General features: G+C 35.9%; 1 protein-coding gene across 1 annotated transcript in view; it reads left to right on the plus strand.

Moving 5' to 3' along the window:
* The window catches only part of LOC150092772 (transmembrane 7 superfamily member 3-like), a 133,079-nt gene that overhangs the window by 80,888 nt on the left and 38,231 nt on the right, over window positions 1-13,960 (plus strand). The window contains exon 8 of the mRNA XM_090414784.1: window positions 7,869-7,966. Within this exon, the coding sequence (XP_090270910.1) occupies window positions 7,869-7,966 (98 nt within the window). The remainder of the gene's footprint in view (window positions 1-7,868; window positions 7,967-13,960) is intronic.

Below are 13,960 nucleotides of genomic sequence, written 5' to 3' on the forward strand. Positions count from 1 at the left end.
ACCAGAAAACTTATTAGTATCCAAGCTATTAGTGACTCTTCTGATATCTTGTTATAATGAGAAGTGATAATTTTGCTTTAGTTGTATATTCAGGAAGTGGAGGAGAAGACTCATGCTAGACAATCAGCCTTATTTTGGAGTGTTGTGAGAAAGTGGAAGGACAGAAGTTGCACCCACTATCCACAGCAATGGACTAGCCATCTCAGCTGCCATTTAGAAACAGAATGCTTCTGTATCTTTGAAAGTCATATTTGGATTTGTTGACATTCTTTTTTGCATTTGTTGTGGACTGCAATATAGTTTGTGTGAAATTGTAGTTTTTACTTGAAACTACTGAAGATATGCCAAATTTTTCTCTTGAACTGCTTTGGTACATACACATATTGGTAAACCAAATCATGGATAATGGTCACAGATTTTGGATAGTTGAGGCTGACTAGAGTTCTGTGACAAATAACAGATCTATTTCACATGCATGTGATAGTTTGCATCATTTATATTTGTTTTATAATCCTGAATGTTGGTAAATCAAATGCTTTTTTTTTCTCTCTAGATTTTTTATTGTTTTTGCCTTTTTTTATTGTAGTTTTGTTTTTCATTATTTTTGGTTGTATTATTAATATTTTTATCTTATTTTTAAATTTTTTGTGGGAGATTTTTTCCTGATCCCTAATACTAAAGTGCAATTTCATGGTTTCTTTCACAGTAAATGCAGTAGCAGCGAACATCTGCAAACATGTTTCCCACAGGCAGTACTCAATATCCTGCCTTGACAGTACCCCTTGCATGCCTCTGTTATATGGAGGGGACTGAGAGTGACATGGGGGAAACTAACTTCCTGCATTAATTCTACCTGCTGATTGCAAATGGGCATATAAATTTTGGACAGTAGCAAAGTAGCCAATAGTTATGATTATAAATATACTAATTATTATTATTATTATACAAGCATGCATCTCTAAGCAGTCTGAAGATGCAGGAGGCCTATATTAACACACAGTACTTATCGTGCCTCTACTTAAGCACATTTACTGACAGTGAACTTGACCATTTCTGACATGTTCCACTCACTAACCACTCTCCAAGAAAAAATTCTGGTCCTTATGCCCTTACTCACCATACTCTTACTCAACGTTTAAGGATGACTCCATGTTCTCTCCTTTTTTTTTGTCATGTATTGATAAATTTCTTCCACATTAATCCTGATAAATTTCTTCTACATTAATCCTATAACCCCCCCCCTCCTTTCAGCTATCAACCAAATTTTGTAACCCACAGCCCTTTAATGTGTAATGTTCATTAACATCAGGATAGCAATCATTTGTACTATTTTTCTCCCCTTTTGCAATGTGCAATACACCCACTGTCTCTCATATCAATTTCCTGTACTACTCTTCCTTCAATGTAATACACAGCTTCCAATCTTTTCATCCTAAAGTGCATACTTTTTTTACACCTTATCACACTAAGCTTGACAGCGATAATCTTTTCACCACACTATCAGTCCGTTTAAATCAGCTGGCAGAACCCTTAGATGTTTCCTCTCAAATTATTCCTTATGTTGTTATTGTATAGATACATTGTCACCTGCATTCTTCTGGATTCTTCTCAGTGTGATGCCTATCAATGAACTCTTCCCTTATATAACCACATCACTTATTTCATATCTATTCCATTTGCTCTAATTTATGTAACTGGAGCAAATGGGGATGGATATGAAATAAGTAACTTGGTTCAAATTCTGTCTAGGATGTAGAGAACCTTTTATAAGGGTTATTCAGTTGAAGGCAAGTTTATTTTTGCCCATCTCATATGAAGGTAGCAAAGTTTGTCCTTCGGAAAACTCAAATTTTTTATCCTACGAAAAAGGCAAAATGGCCAGAAGAATGCCTTCAACTAACAGATATACAGTAATATACTAGCCTCATAGCCTTTCAAAAATTATCCTTTCATAATCATTCTTCCTTTTGCTTAATGTCTAGTGAAAGATCTTGATTTCCTGTAACCTGCTCAGCAGATTTCTCTTATGATCTGATTTTACCTTCCTTACCATGATAGTTACCTTTCTTGTCTTTGTTTTTGTTTTGTAGTGCTCATTACCCTGCTGATCACTTTCTCCTTATACATCCTTCACATTTTCCTACTGAATGATATTATTTCTCCATTTTAATTCCCATCTGATTTATTCTTCTAATACTTGAATATGCATTGACTTGGTCTTATGGCATAGAACTTTTCATGCTGCCCCTTAAGTTTGTCATAATCATTAGCTCTCTATATGGCCTTCTTAATTTAAAAATCCACATTTTTAGCAGCTTCCTGGATCAAGGCTGTATAAACAATCTCCCATTTGAAGGCAAAAACTGGCTACCTTAGATTAGTAAGTATCTAAGGTAGTGCTGAATCGGTCACTAGATTCAGCACTTAAATCTTGGGTTACCCTATCACATGCTGTTTCTTGTAAATATCTCTTAATAGCTGCATAAATTTCATTTCCTTCTGCCATGTATCTTTTCTTTCTTCCACTTTGTGTCCTCATATTTATTTGGAGAAATCAGTAATAATAATTACCCATCTGCACTTCTTAAGCTAATCTCCCAGTGCATGCCATACATCCCAGCGCCCAAATGCACTGCTTCCCACTACCCTGTCTTCTTCAGTTTCTGCCCTTTTTGGTTGCAATTTCTACTGTCATCAGCACTTTGTTCTCTCTTCTGTGAAAATACAGTATCCCTTACCTTCTTTCCCTATAACTCCTCACCCTTGTTACTTCTGACAGTTGTATACATGGACTACATAATCACCTAAAGCTCACAATTAACCTTGCATCTTGCAAAAACTGTTTCATTTAGATTCAGCACCCAAGAAACTTCATTTAGCATTTTTTGCTCATCTCTCATACTCATATGCCTAAGTGGCTTGCACACACATTCACATTCAAAAAAACAAAATGCAAGCTCTGGTTTCCCTGATTTTGCAATTTAAGTTTTTTTCCTAAACAATTTCTCCAGAACTAACTGCAGATCCATTTTCAAGTGTATTCTATCAGTGATATATAAGTCCTTTTATCTCTCATACTCACTCTATGCATTACAAAGTGTATTCCGCTTTTGCTACACAATCAGTGTATTAACTCATTTACAATTGTGACCTGTCTTCTCATTTCACTCCTGTCTTATTGTGGCAACAGTCTTTATTCTCAATCTTGTTTTTCACTTCTTCCTTTCATATCTCTTTCACCTAACCCTTTCATATCTTCTCTCATTTTATATTTGTTACCTTTCAGATCATTTATACCTACCAAAATAATCAACTTTTTCACTTTGCCTCTTTACATTTTAATAGCATCACTAATATTCTTAATCATTCTACTAGGAAGGCACAATTTTATCATGCTCTTATCACTGTAAAATACTCTCTTCCCCCCCATTCTCTTGCACGTTCATACTCTTTTTTCTCACATCTACTTTCGTCTCTACTTTATCATTCAACAGCACTTCTCCAGTTGCTTAGCCTCATGCTTTGACTTGTCAGACTTTACGTAAATGCTCTGTTTCACTCATTATAACCACCTCTTCATTCTCTTATTTGTCCACCCTTTCTTTCATGTTATAATTTGTACTTAATTCATTCATTCCCATCTACATTCTCTCTAACGTATGGATTTCATCAGTAATGTTCACCACTGCACTATCTTATTACATGACAAACATCTGGCAATCACTTTGAAAACCTTGCTACACACACACACACACCCTAACTTACTCACCCATTCTCATTTTCATGAACAAATCTTTTGTGTTCAGTAGTGAATACACCTGAATATGTATTGCATTTCACGATGTTTCCCATGTTAAATTCCCTAAATAGTGTCTTGGCTGTCATTGTTCTGTTGTGCATCAGTACCATATAACTTTGCTACTTTCAAACAATTTACATGTCGAAAGTTTTTTCACTTGGTTATACTATGAATTAAGGATGCCAAGAAATCATATTCTTGGTTTTGACTAGGCTACTTGTATATACAGGCTAATGACTTCACATGGAATGCCTTAGTATCCCATAATTCAAAGCCCACATCTTTTATGGTTATAATGCTATGCATTATGGGAAGGCCACTACCCAGACTGATTTTGACTTTTATTGATGTCTCATCAGTGGGAGCCAGATTCAGAAGTTTTACCAAGGTTGAAGTAATGCAGAAATCACATTTCCATATACAAGTAATCAAAAGTTGTCACACCTTATTACTAAAATACTCTGGATTAGAGATAGATGTTGAAAGTTTTATATACTTATATATAGAGAGGCTAATGACTTCACATCAGTTGCCTTAGTATCCCATAATGCAATGCACATATGCTTATGGACATGTATAATGCTATGCATTATGGGAAGGAACTTGCTTACACTTAGATAAAGGATTAAACCAAGAATATAATTTCTTGGCATCCTTAATTCATAGTATAATCAACCGAAAAAATATTCAATATCTATCTCTAATCCAGAGTATTTTAGTTAAAAGGTTTGACACCTTTTGACTACTCATATATGGAAATATGGCTTCTGCATTACTTCAACCTTAGTAAAACTTTTGGGTCTGGCTCCCACTGATGAGACCTTAATGAAGGTCGAAACCAGTCTGGGTAGTGGTCCTTCCCATAATGCAATGCATTATGGGATAGTATGGCAATTGATGTGAGTTATTAGCCTCTATATACAAGTAGCCCAGTCACTTCATGATTAGGCTACTTGTATATAGACTCATATATCCTAAAGGATTTGTGCTTTGCATTGTGGGATAGTAAGGCATTTGATGTGAAATCATTAGCCCAGTCATGAAGTGACTTCATACACAAACTTTGTTTTGCTTACACTTGGATAAAGAATTAAACTAAGAATATAATTTCTTGGCATCCTTAATTGAAAACAGTTTACAATAAATTTCACTAAACAAGCATACTCAGTCATACTCATAAAAACAAATTAACACAAAAATTGGTAATTATTTCAGAAAAATTGCTTACCTCTTTAAAGCTTATATGACAGTCTCAGATGAAAAATTATGATTTGAACACAAACTTGATATGAAAGAAACTTATGGCAGCTTCTCTCTCATTCAATATAATCAAATACAAGAAACATGTTGGTAGTCATGTGCCAATTTGAAAGTCATCATACTCTTGCTCAGATTGCAGGTTAATTTCACCACATAACCACTGTAAAAGGAATCTGAGGTGATACAAATAACATAAATACTAAACATAAGAATATTCTGGATGTCTAGAGTAATTACTTTGAAAATTTATTAAATGTCCATTACTATATTAATAAAATTGATTAACATAGCGATGAAACATTGGCAAAAAAATCCAAAAAGAATGTAGCCTTGACTACATTTTAGTAATGGAGATTAAATAAATAAATAAATGTTAGAAATTTGAAATACAGAAAGACAACTGAAGTAAACATATGACCAGAATTGCAAAATCTGGAAGTATAAAAGTTTTACAGTGACTACATTGGATTTTTCCAGATGATTGGATTGGTGTTCTCATAGTGCTATCTATTTAAAAAAAGAAGAGATGAGAGAGAAAGAGAGATAAATTGGCACATCAGTATTACAAGTAATTTCATAATGAGTGTTTCGGTTAAGATTTTTTGCAATCATACTTGAGAAGAGGATAGGAAGAATTGTGAATGAGAAAATTTGGAAAGAACAAGCTGGGTTCAAGCCAAATAATGATTGTCAGGAACAAATTTTTACTTCCAGATAAATAGTCAAGGAATCATGGAAATATAAGTGGATTAGTTACAGTTATTTGATGCAAAGGGAGCATTATTCAGAGTAGTAAAGAGCCTATGCTTAAGTTGTAAGTCAGTAGTTAAAATTGAATAATTAGTATAAATTTGTTACAGTAGTTATTCAGTTTTAGTTAATCAGCTTTGAAGATGTAGTTGATTTAATTATGTATATCATCATCTGCAAAGAGCTGAGTTTGAACATCTGCTTTAATATCAGGTTTAATGCCACTTTCCACAATAACATGATATACACAGATGACAATGATTGACAATGGGAATGCTCTTTTCCTGTGCCTGATTTTATCAAACAAATCTTGCTATAACAAATTTACTATAAAAATCGGCAAAAATGAAAATTAAAAAAATTAAAATTAAAAATTTTTTTAAAAAATGTAATTATGAGAATAGGCAGGAACTGAACAACATGAACAGCATCCTCAATGAAGAACCACCTGTAGAACAAGTAATATATTTCAGTTGTTTACTTATAATTTTTAAAAGAGATAGTAAATTAAATTTGAAAATAGATAATACAATAAACAGACTGGTATAGGGAGCTAGTTGAATAAATTTATATGGAATAAGAGAAAGAAATTAAAACACTAAACTGACAATATACAAAATGTTTAAACTAGTGTTAACTTTGGATCTGAAAGTTAGGTTAGAAAATAAACAGTTGATCGAAGACTAGAGGGCATAGATATGAGAGTGGAAATTTTTGCAGGTGTTTAATGCTGGGAAGATAGGAAAAAAGCCAAAGTTGTGTGGGTGGATTGATGCATTTAGGAGTGTCTGAGGAAACTGAAACCTCAAGATCTGACAGTTTTGAAGACCTGGCAAAAAAACAGATTAATTTGGTAGAAATTTTGATGATCAGAAGCTAGTAATAATATAAACTTAATTATATAATACTATTATTATTATTATCAACACCCGACCTCCATGGAGTCAGAGACTCATCATGGGAGGTACTATTGCATACATTGCTCATCCAACCGCGTCTTAAACTGATTCAATGCGTCTATATCCACACCACACTCAGGCAATGCATTCCACTCACCAACCACCCTCCATGCAAAGAACCTTCTTCTCACTCCTTTATTCACACCCTCCTTATAGTTTCCAGCAATGGCCTCTTGTTCTACTTCCCTCTCCAATTCTCTGAAAAATCTCTTCCATGTCTACCTGATAACAATCCCTGACCAGTTTATATGTCTCAATCATATTCCTCCCTTTTCCTCCTATTCACAAGGCTCTGCAACTTACATTCTCTCAATCTCTCTTCGTACTCCACATTCTAAAGACCACTGACTACTTTTGTGAATCTTCTCTGTACCCTTTCCAACATATCCTCGTTACCATGAAAACCTGACGACCAAATCTGTGCACAATAATCCATATGAGGCCTGATCAAGGCCTTATACAATGGAATCATAACCTCTCTATTTTTGCATGCCAGGGTTCTCTGCATCATTGCCATTATTCAGTGTGATGTCTTCACAACTTGTGCAATATGCCCCCTGAATTTCAGGTTCTTGTCCACCATCACTTCTCTCATCTCCTCTACTTTTGTTAAAGTTTCCCCACCAAGTGTATACTTGGCATCCCATCATTGCGTACCAAATATCAAAACCTTACACTTGGCAACATTGAACTGATAGTTCCACGCCCATTCATGCAATCTATTCAAGTCCTCTTGTAAGGCATTAACATCAGCCTGACTGTGCATTGCTCTCCCCAGTTTTGCATCATCTGCAAACAGCTGGATATCACTAGTTAAACCAAACCCAATATCCTTAACATAAAAATTGAACAACAATGGCCCCAAAACTGACCCCTGTGGCACACCACTGGTACTATCATAGTATCCTGTACCCCACATTTGCTGATAGATAAATGACAATTATTAATTTTGTGTTTGTGTGTGTTGGGTGGGAGGATTGTGCTTTATGAAGCCTCCTTACCTCCCAAAAAAAAAATCTTATGCTGATTTTATGTTAATATCTCCTATTTTGAAAACATGTATGGAACCAATAAATTTTATTTTTGTAACTGATTTGCAGGTTCACTAAACCTATTCAGAAATGACATGAACTATTGGTTGCTTCTTTCATGCGGAATGATTATTGTGAATATCGTACTTTTGCCATGCACAAAATTGGTAAGTCATTCTCAGTCAGTTTACTTTTAGAAGCATAATTATTTCAAATTGTTATTCATGATTAGTACAGATATGAATATGCTGTATCTTTTTTTAATTGTATTAGGGACATTCCAAAAGCCTGCATGTGTGCAGTGCTTGAAGTGATGTGAGAAGTCTTGTAACATGTCTAGTGTTACATATCCATATTAAATCAGATATACTACAAAAATAAATGAATTTAAAGTCTAGAAGTTTCTTGTAAAATGTTTTATTTCATAAAGTTATTACTTAAATATATTTTTTCTTTTTTTTTTTTTTTTGTGCTCTAAACAACATTTTGGGATGTAACTTTTTGGTTGTTATTTAAATCATTGGCCACTGAAGACTTACTTGGATATAAGAAAGTTATTATTTAAATTACTGTTTTATTTTATTATTTATTATAAAATATTATTGTTCTTTGTTGATTATTCTGAATTTTTTTACAGTAAAAAAAAGAAAAAAAAAGTGAGTGGATGAGAGATGTATTGGCTAGTGGCTTTCATAGTTAGGTTCTCCATAGTTACTTTATTTTAAATAGTTTTAAGTTATTTTGGAAGTAAGTTAATTATAATTTAACTTAAATTGGAAATTTTTTAAGTAGAATGGAAAAATGTAATAAAGAAGTATAGACATTTTGAGTTATTAAACATGGCATCTTACAAAGAAAAACGGAGACACTTACAAGGAGCATTATCCCTTCCAGGTGTTTTTCCTATATTTTTAGACTGGACATCATCCATCTTAAAAAATATGGGTTAATCAAATTTTTGTTAACATATGCAGCACTCAAAAAAATTATTGATCATCCCAAATTGGTAGATTTGTTATTGTGGTGTTATGAGTTGATACAATCACCTCTCACTATAGCAAACACTATTATAACAAATTCACTATCTTACTACAAACTATATGAAGTCTTGGCCCAACCTCCTGAGGCACACTATGGTCCTAAAGAAAATTCATTTTAATTATCTCTTATAACAGGCTGTTTCCATACTCCCATAATGATACAGTTGACTATTTTATACACACACACAACAGAGGAATCCTCCATATTCATCAGACTGGAAGAGCATGTAACCTAACTCAAGCCCAGTATCCATGTATTCAGATTGGTTGTCCCATGACTTTGATTAGGAATAGTATAGATATACATACAAGAAAGAAGAGTGTTATTACTTATTTACACTTCATACTATGCCAGGTTTCAGGCATGTACAAGAAATTTGAATAGGAAGTGGCCATTGCCTTTTTAAGTACTGCTGAAAAGAAAAGAACAATGGGATGCAAAGTATGCATCCCCATTGTTGCCTACCAAATTTTGGAATCTTACACTTAGCAACTTTGAATTGACAGTTCCATGTTGCGCATTTATACAAGTATTTAAGTCCTCCTTGTAAGGCCACAACATCTGTGTGATTCCTCATCACTCTCCCCAGTTTTGCATCATCTGCATACAATTATATATCAGCAGTTAAAACTATCCCAATATCATTAATATACAAATTAAATAACAATGATCCCAAAACTGACCCTTGTGGCACACCACTAGTGACTTTCTTTCCTCTTTTGAGATAATGCATCCCCCATACACATCTTATTGATATCTATCTTATAGCCATTCACCTATCCAACTGATTAGTCTATCATCCAGTCCCATCTCTGTTTCAATTTGTGGTGTGGCAATCTATCAAAAGCCTTTGCAAAATCTAACTATACCACTGTATATGCATTCCCCTTGTCCAATGCATATGTCACCTTGTTATAGTACAAGCTTCTTCTACTTCTTCCTCTTGTGACCTATCCCATCTATTTGTGGTTGACCTTTTTTACATCATGATGTGACCTTACTCTCTCGATCCCAACTGACTTGTTGGGGGGAATGAGAGATTTTTTGTCTGTAGAAGTGTGTTCACAGGGCTGGTTTGTTCTGAGGGACGAAAAAAACGATTTTCCAGGAGAAAAAAATTTTTTGCATATGAGACCAGATGAAGGTTCCTCACTTCATGGACAGGAATCAAACCCAGGTCTTTCCGATCAAAGGGCTTTGTCTCTACCGACTAAGCTATGGAGGCTCATATAGTACAAGCAAGTTTGTAAAACACGACCTCACTTTAACAAACTCATGCAGACAAACGCAAAGAATACAACTATTATCAACCGACTTTTGCATATATCTCACCTAATGCTAAGTGAAGTGGAACAATTTTGGCTTCCTTTCACTTTGGGACTTATGCTGTTGCAAGACTCTTGTTAAACAAGTAGGTAGGCCAAGGCTGATGCTAACTCCTTAGAATATTCCCTTTAAATACATGGTGATATGTCATGTCCTATTGCCTTATTGATATCTAGCTTACTTAACTCCTTATATACGTAGGCTGTTCAATAAGTAATAAGACTATATTTATACAGAAAACAGATTACCTTTAATCATCATCATTTACATGGTCTTTTTTGAAGTAACTACCATGAGACGCGATGCATTTTCCCAACGTTGCGTCCACTTCTTAAACACATGTGAAAGTCCGTTTTTTGAGAGTTCTTTCAAAACCGCCTCTGCAGCTTTTACACATTCTTTGTTGCTTTCGAAATGGCGGCCTCTTAGTGGTTTCTTGAGCTGAGGAAACAGCCAGAAATCGCACGGTGCGAGATCAGGACTGTATGGAGGGTGTGGTAGGATATCTGTGTTGTTCTTCTGCAAAACGTTCACTACACAACCCGCAATATGTGGCCTTGCATTATCGTGGTGCAATAAGAAGCCATTCTTCAGCAGCAATGCACGTTTCCTTTTGACGTGCTTGATGATAATCGCTGCTGTGTTGATCATTGTCTCTTTGATGGACGTTGAAGGTCTTCCCTCACTTTCAAGATCTTCCACATTTTGCCTTCCTTCCTTAAACGTTTTATGCCAATGAAAAACACTTGCCCTTGACGTTGCTTCATCGTGGAAAGCTTCGCGTATCATGTTAAAAGTGTCCGATGCCGATTTTTGCAAACGCACCCAAAATTTAATTGCATAACACTCTTCCAAGGACGCTTACATTTCAAAGACTGGTCTCGCCTCGTAGGCGTGCCGAAACAAGCTTGCGTTTAGTCACTTGACACTCTGGCACATCAGCCCATATACGCCATCTATCGACCTCTTTTGTTAATACAGACAGCGACATTTCTTTATTTCACAGAAATTAATATTGTGATGAGTGGTTTTGCCACAGTAAAATTAGTCTTATTACTTATTGAACAGCCCACATACCTTTTGCTCACTCATCATTAAGTCTTCTCTCATTTCATACTCTACACTTGAGTTTCTAATTTCGCACTGGGGTGAAACACGTTGAAGAACTACTCACTAAACACCTCAACTATCCTCTGCAGCAGTCACCAATCTCCCACTTTCATCTGCTAATAGCATCTTACTGTAAGTATTCTTCCTTCTACTTGCCATATATCAAAAAAAAAAACTCACCAGGGTTTTTCTTGGTCTGATTTGCTAATTTCTGCTTGCACTGCACTTTTGTTGTCCTTACCAATAGTCACTCTCCTGACCTGCTCTTTATACTCTTCATGCAACTGATTATTACCATTATTCATCTTGTGCTGCCTCCAAAGTGCCTTAATTCATCCAGATTTCATGCTTAATTCCCTCATTCATCCATTTTACACCTACCTTATTCAGCCTTTTGACCTTCAGAATACATTCACACATTGATGCTGTTATGTATTTCTTTGCCAGTTCCCAAGCAACATTTATTTCCTTACCCCTCATCTCCTCATTCCATGCTATAGCTCCTAAGCTATAGCATTGAATGAGGAGATGCTATAGCTCCTAAGCTTGTCATAATCACTAGTCTTGTACTTCCATGTATATCCTTTTCTTACAGAAATCTTCATATGGCTTGCCACAACCTACATGATCACTCTCACCAACTCGAGGGAAGTGGAAGTGTGTGAAACTCCACTCACAATTGCATCCTCTGATGAAATGATCAGTTCTAAACTCTTGATCGTCGCATGCCTTCCTTTACATACTGCCTGAGATAGTTGTCTCTCAAGAAATTCATTTTCCTTATTCCTAAATTCCTATCTCTTCATTCTAATTTATACCCCCACAATTAAAATCACCCATAATAATCACCCTTTCCTTGTTCACTAACTGAACACATTTCTTCATTACTACCCTCCACATTTCCTGGCCTCTAACAACATCCAACTAAATGGCTTTTCCTGTCAACCTCCACTTCATACCACACTGTCTCAAAACCATTGCTTCTATTTCCCTCTTTTATGTCTATCTTATGTGGACATAATTCCACTGCTGTCATCAGCTGCACTCCTCCCTACTTCTGCTTTCTATTCCCGTTAGGATATCGTCTTCATTCAACTATGTTTCACTTATTCCAATTATTATGGGACGAACAAACATAGCTGTTCACTTTTAGTTCTTTAACCAGTCCTACCCAAGCTACTTGTTGGTTGTGATTTTCCCACCATACCTGTCCTTGCCCAATCACCTTTATTACCACCTACCACATATATCCACTTAGTCTCAACTACCCCACTCACATCCCAATCTATTCCATTTCTGTGCTAATCATTCCCATACATACATTCACTACTATTTCCATCATCCATTTTCATCCTGTGCTATGTCTCCCTGTCACCCCAGGCTCTCCCTGTTTCCTGGTCCTCTTGCATTTCGATTCTCTCTTCATCTCTCACACTACCACTGCCAAGCACTTTATTCTCTTCAATACTGCTCTCCTGATCTTTCACTTCATATCTCTTGCTTACATAATGCACTGCACTTCCATCTATCAACAGTCTCTCAGATTCACTCACTCCAAAACTATTTAAATTCAATCCATTCACGTCTGTATAATTCCATTCTTCCATCAAATACATGCCATACGTCCACAAACTACATTCCCTTCTCACACAGCATACCGTTCATGATTCTGGTATGTTTGCAGAACTATCATTGTCATATCTTGCTCACAGTTTCCTTTTGTAACTTCCAGGGATGGTCCCTTGTTATCACTCCTTCCCGCTGTTCAACCAAGCAAAATAACTCTCCAGTGTTAATATATCTGTAAATACCAAAATAACCCTGTAACTACCTCTGAACAGTTTAAAAGCCTCATTCATATCACCTCTCCTTCTTCTGTCTACCAAACACTGCAGTTCACATTCCCCCAGCTGATCCTCATAACAAATATCATACAGTCCTGAAACCATCTTTGTTATCTGCCTCTGTACCTTTCTACAGTTAATTTATCCCCTTCAAATCCTGGGAACAATAGTTTAAGCATGGTCTGATCAAAGTCTTATACAATGGAATGATAACCATTTTATCTCTGCAGGTCAGTGTCCTTCTCATTATTGCAGCAATCCTCTGTGTTACTTTCACTACCTTTGCAATATTATTATTATTATTATTATTATTATTGTTCCAGGAAACTCCAAGGAGTTGACAGACTCATCGAGGGAGGCCCTAACATCATGTCTGGAACAACTATTCAACATTCACACAGTATCTATCATATCTTGCCTTGAACTCATTCACGGTCGTAGCACCCACAACAGACTCTGTAAGCTTATTCCACTCATTCACCACTCTCCAAGTAAAAAACCTAGCTCTAACACCCTTGTCAACCACGCTCTTGCCCAGCTTCCATGCATGGCCCCTAGTCCTCCCACCACCAGTCATATTTTCAAAAATATCTTCTGGATCAATCTTATAAAAATCCTTCAGTAATTTGAATGTCTCAATCATATCACCCCTCCTTCGCCTATCGTCCAATTTCTGCAACCCACAAATCCTCAACCTATTCTCATAAGGTTCATTCCACAGACCTGCTATCATCTTCGTCACTCGTCTCTGGACCCTCTCCACTTCCTCCCCATCACGAAGAAACCCTAGTGCCCATAACTGGGCACAGAAGTCCAGATGGGGTCTTATCAAGGCTCGAT

This window comes from Typopeltis vanoorti, chromosome 25 (genome assembly GCF_054136105.1).
Source record: "Typopeltis vanoorti isolate ZY-2024b chromosome 25, IOZ_Tvanoo_1.0, whole genome shotgun sequence".
Classification (NCBI taxonomy): domain Eukaryota; kingdom Metazoa; phylum Arthropoda; class Arachnida; order Uropygi; family Thelyphonidae; genus Typopeltis; species Typopeltis vanoorti.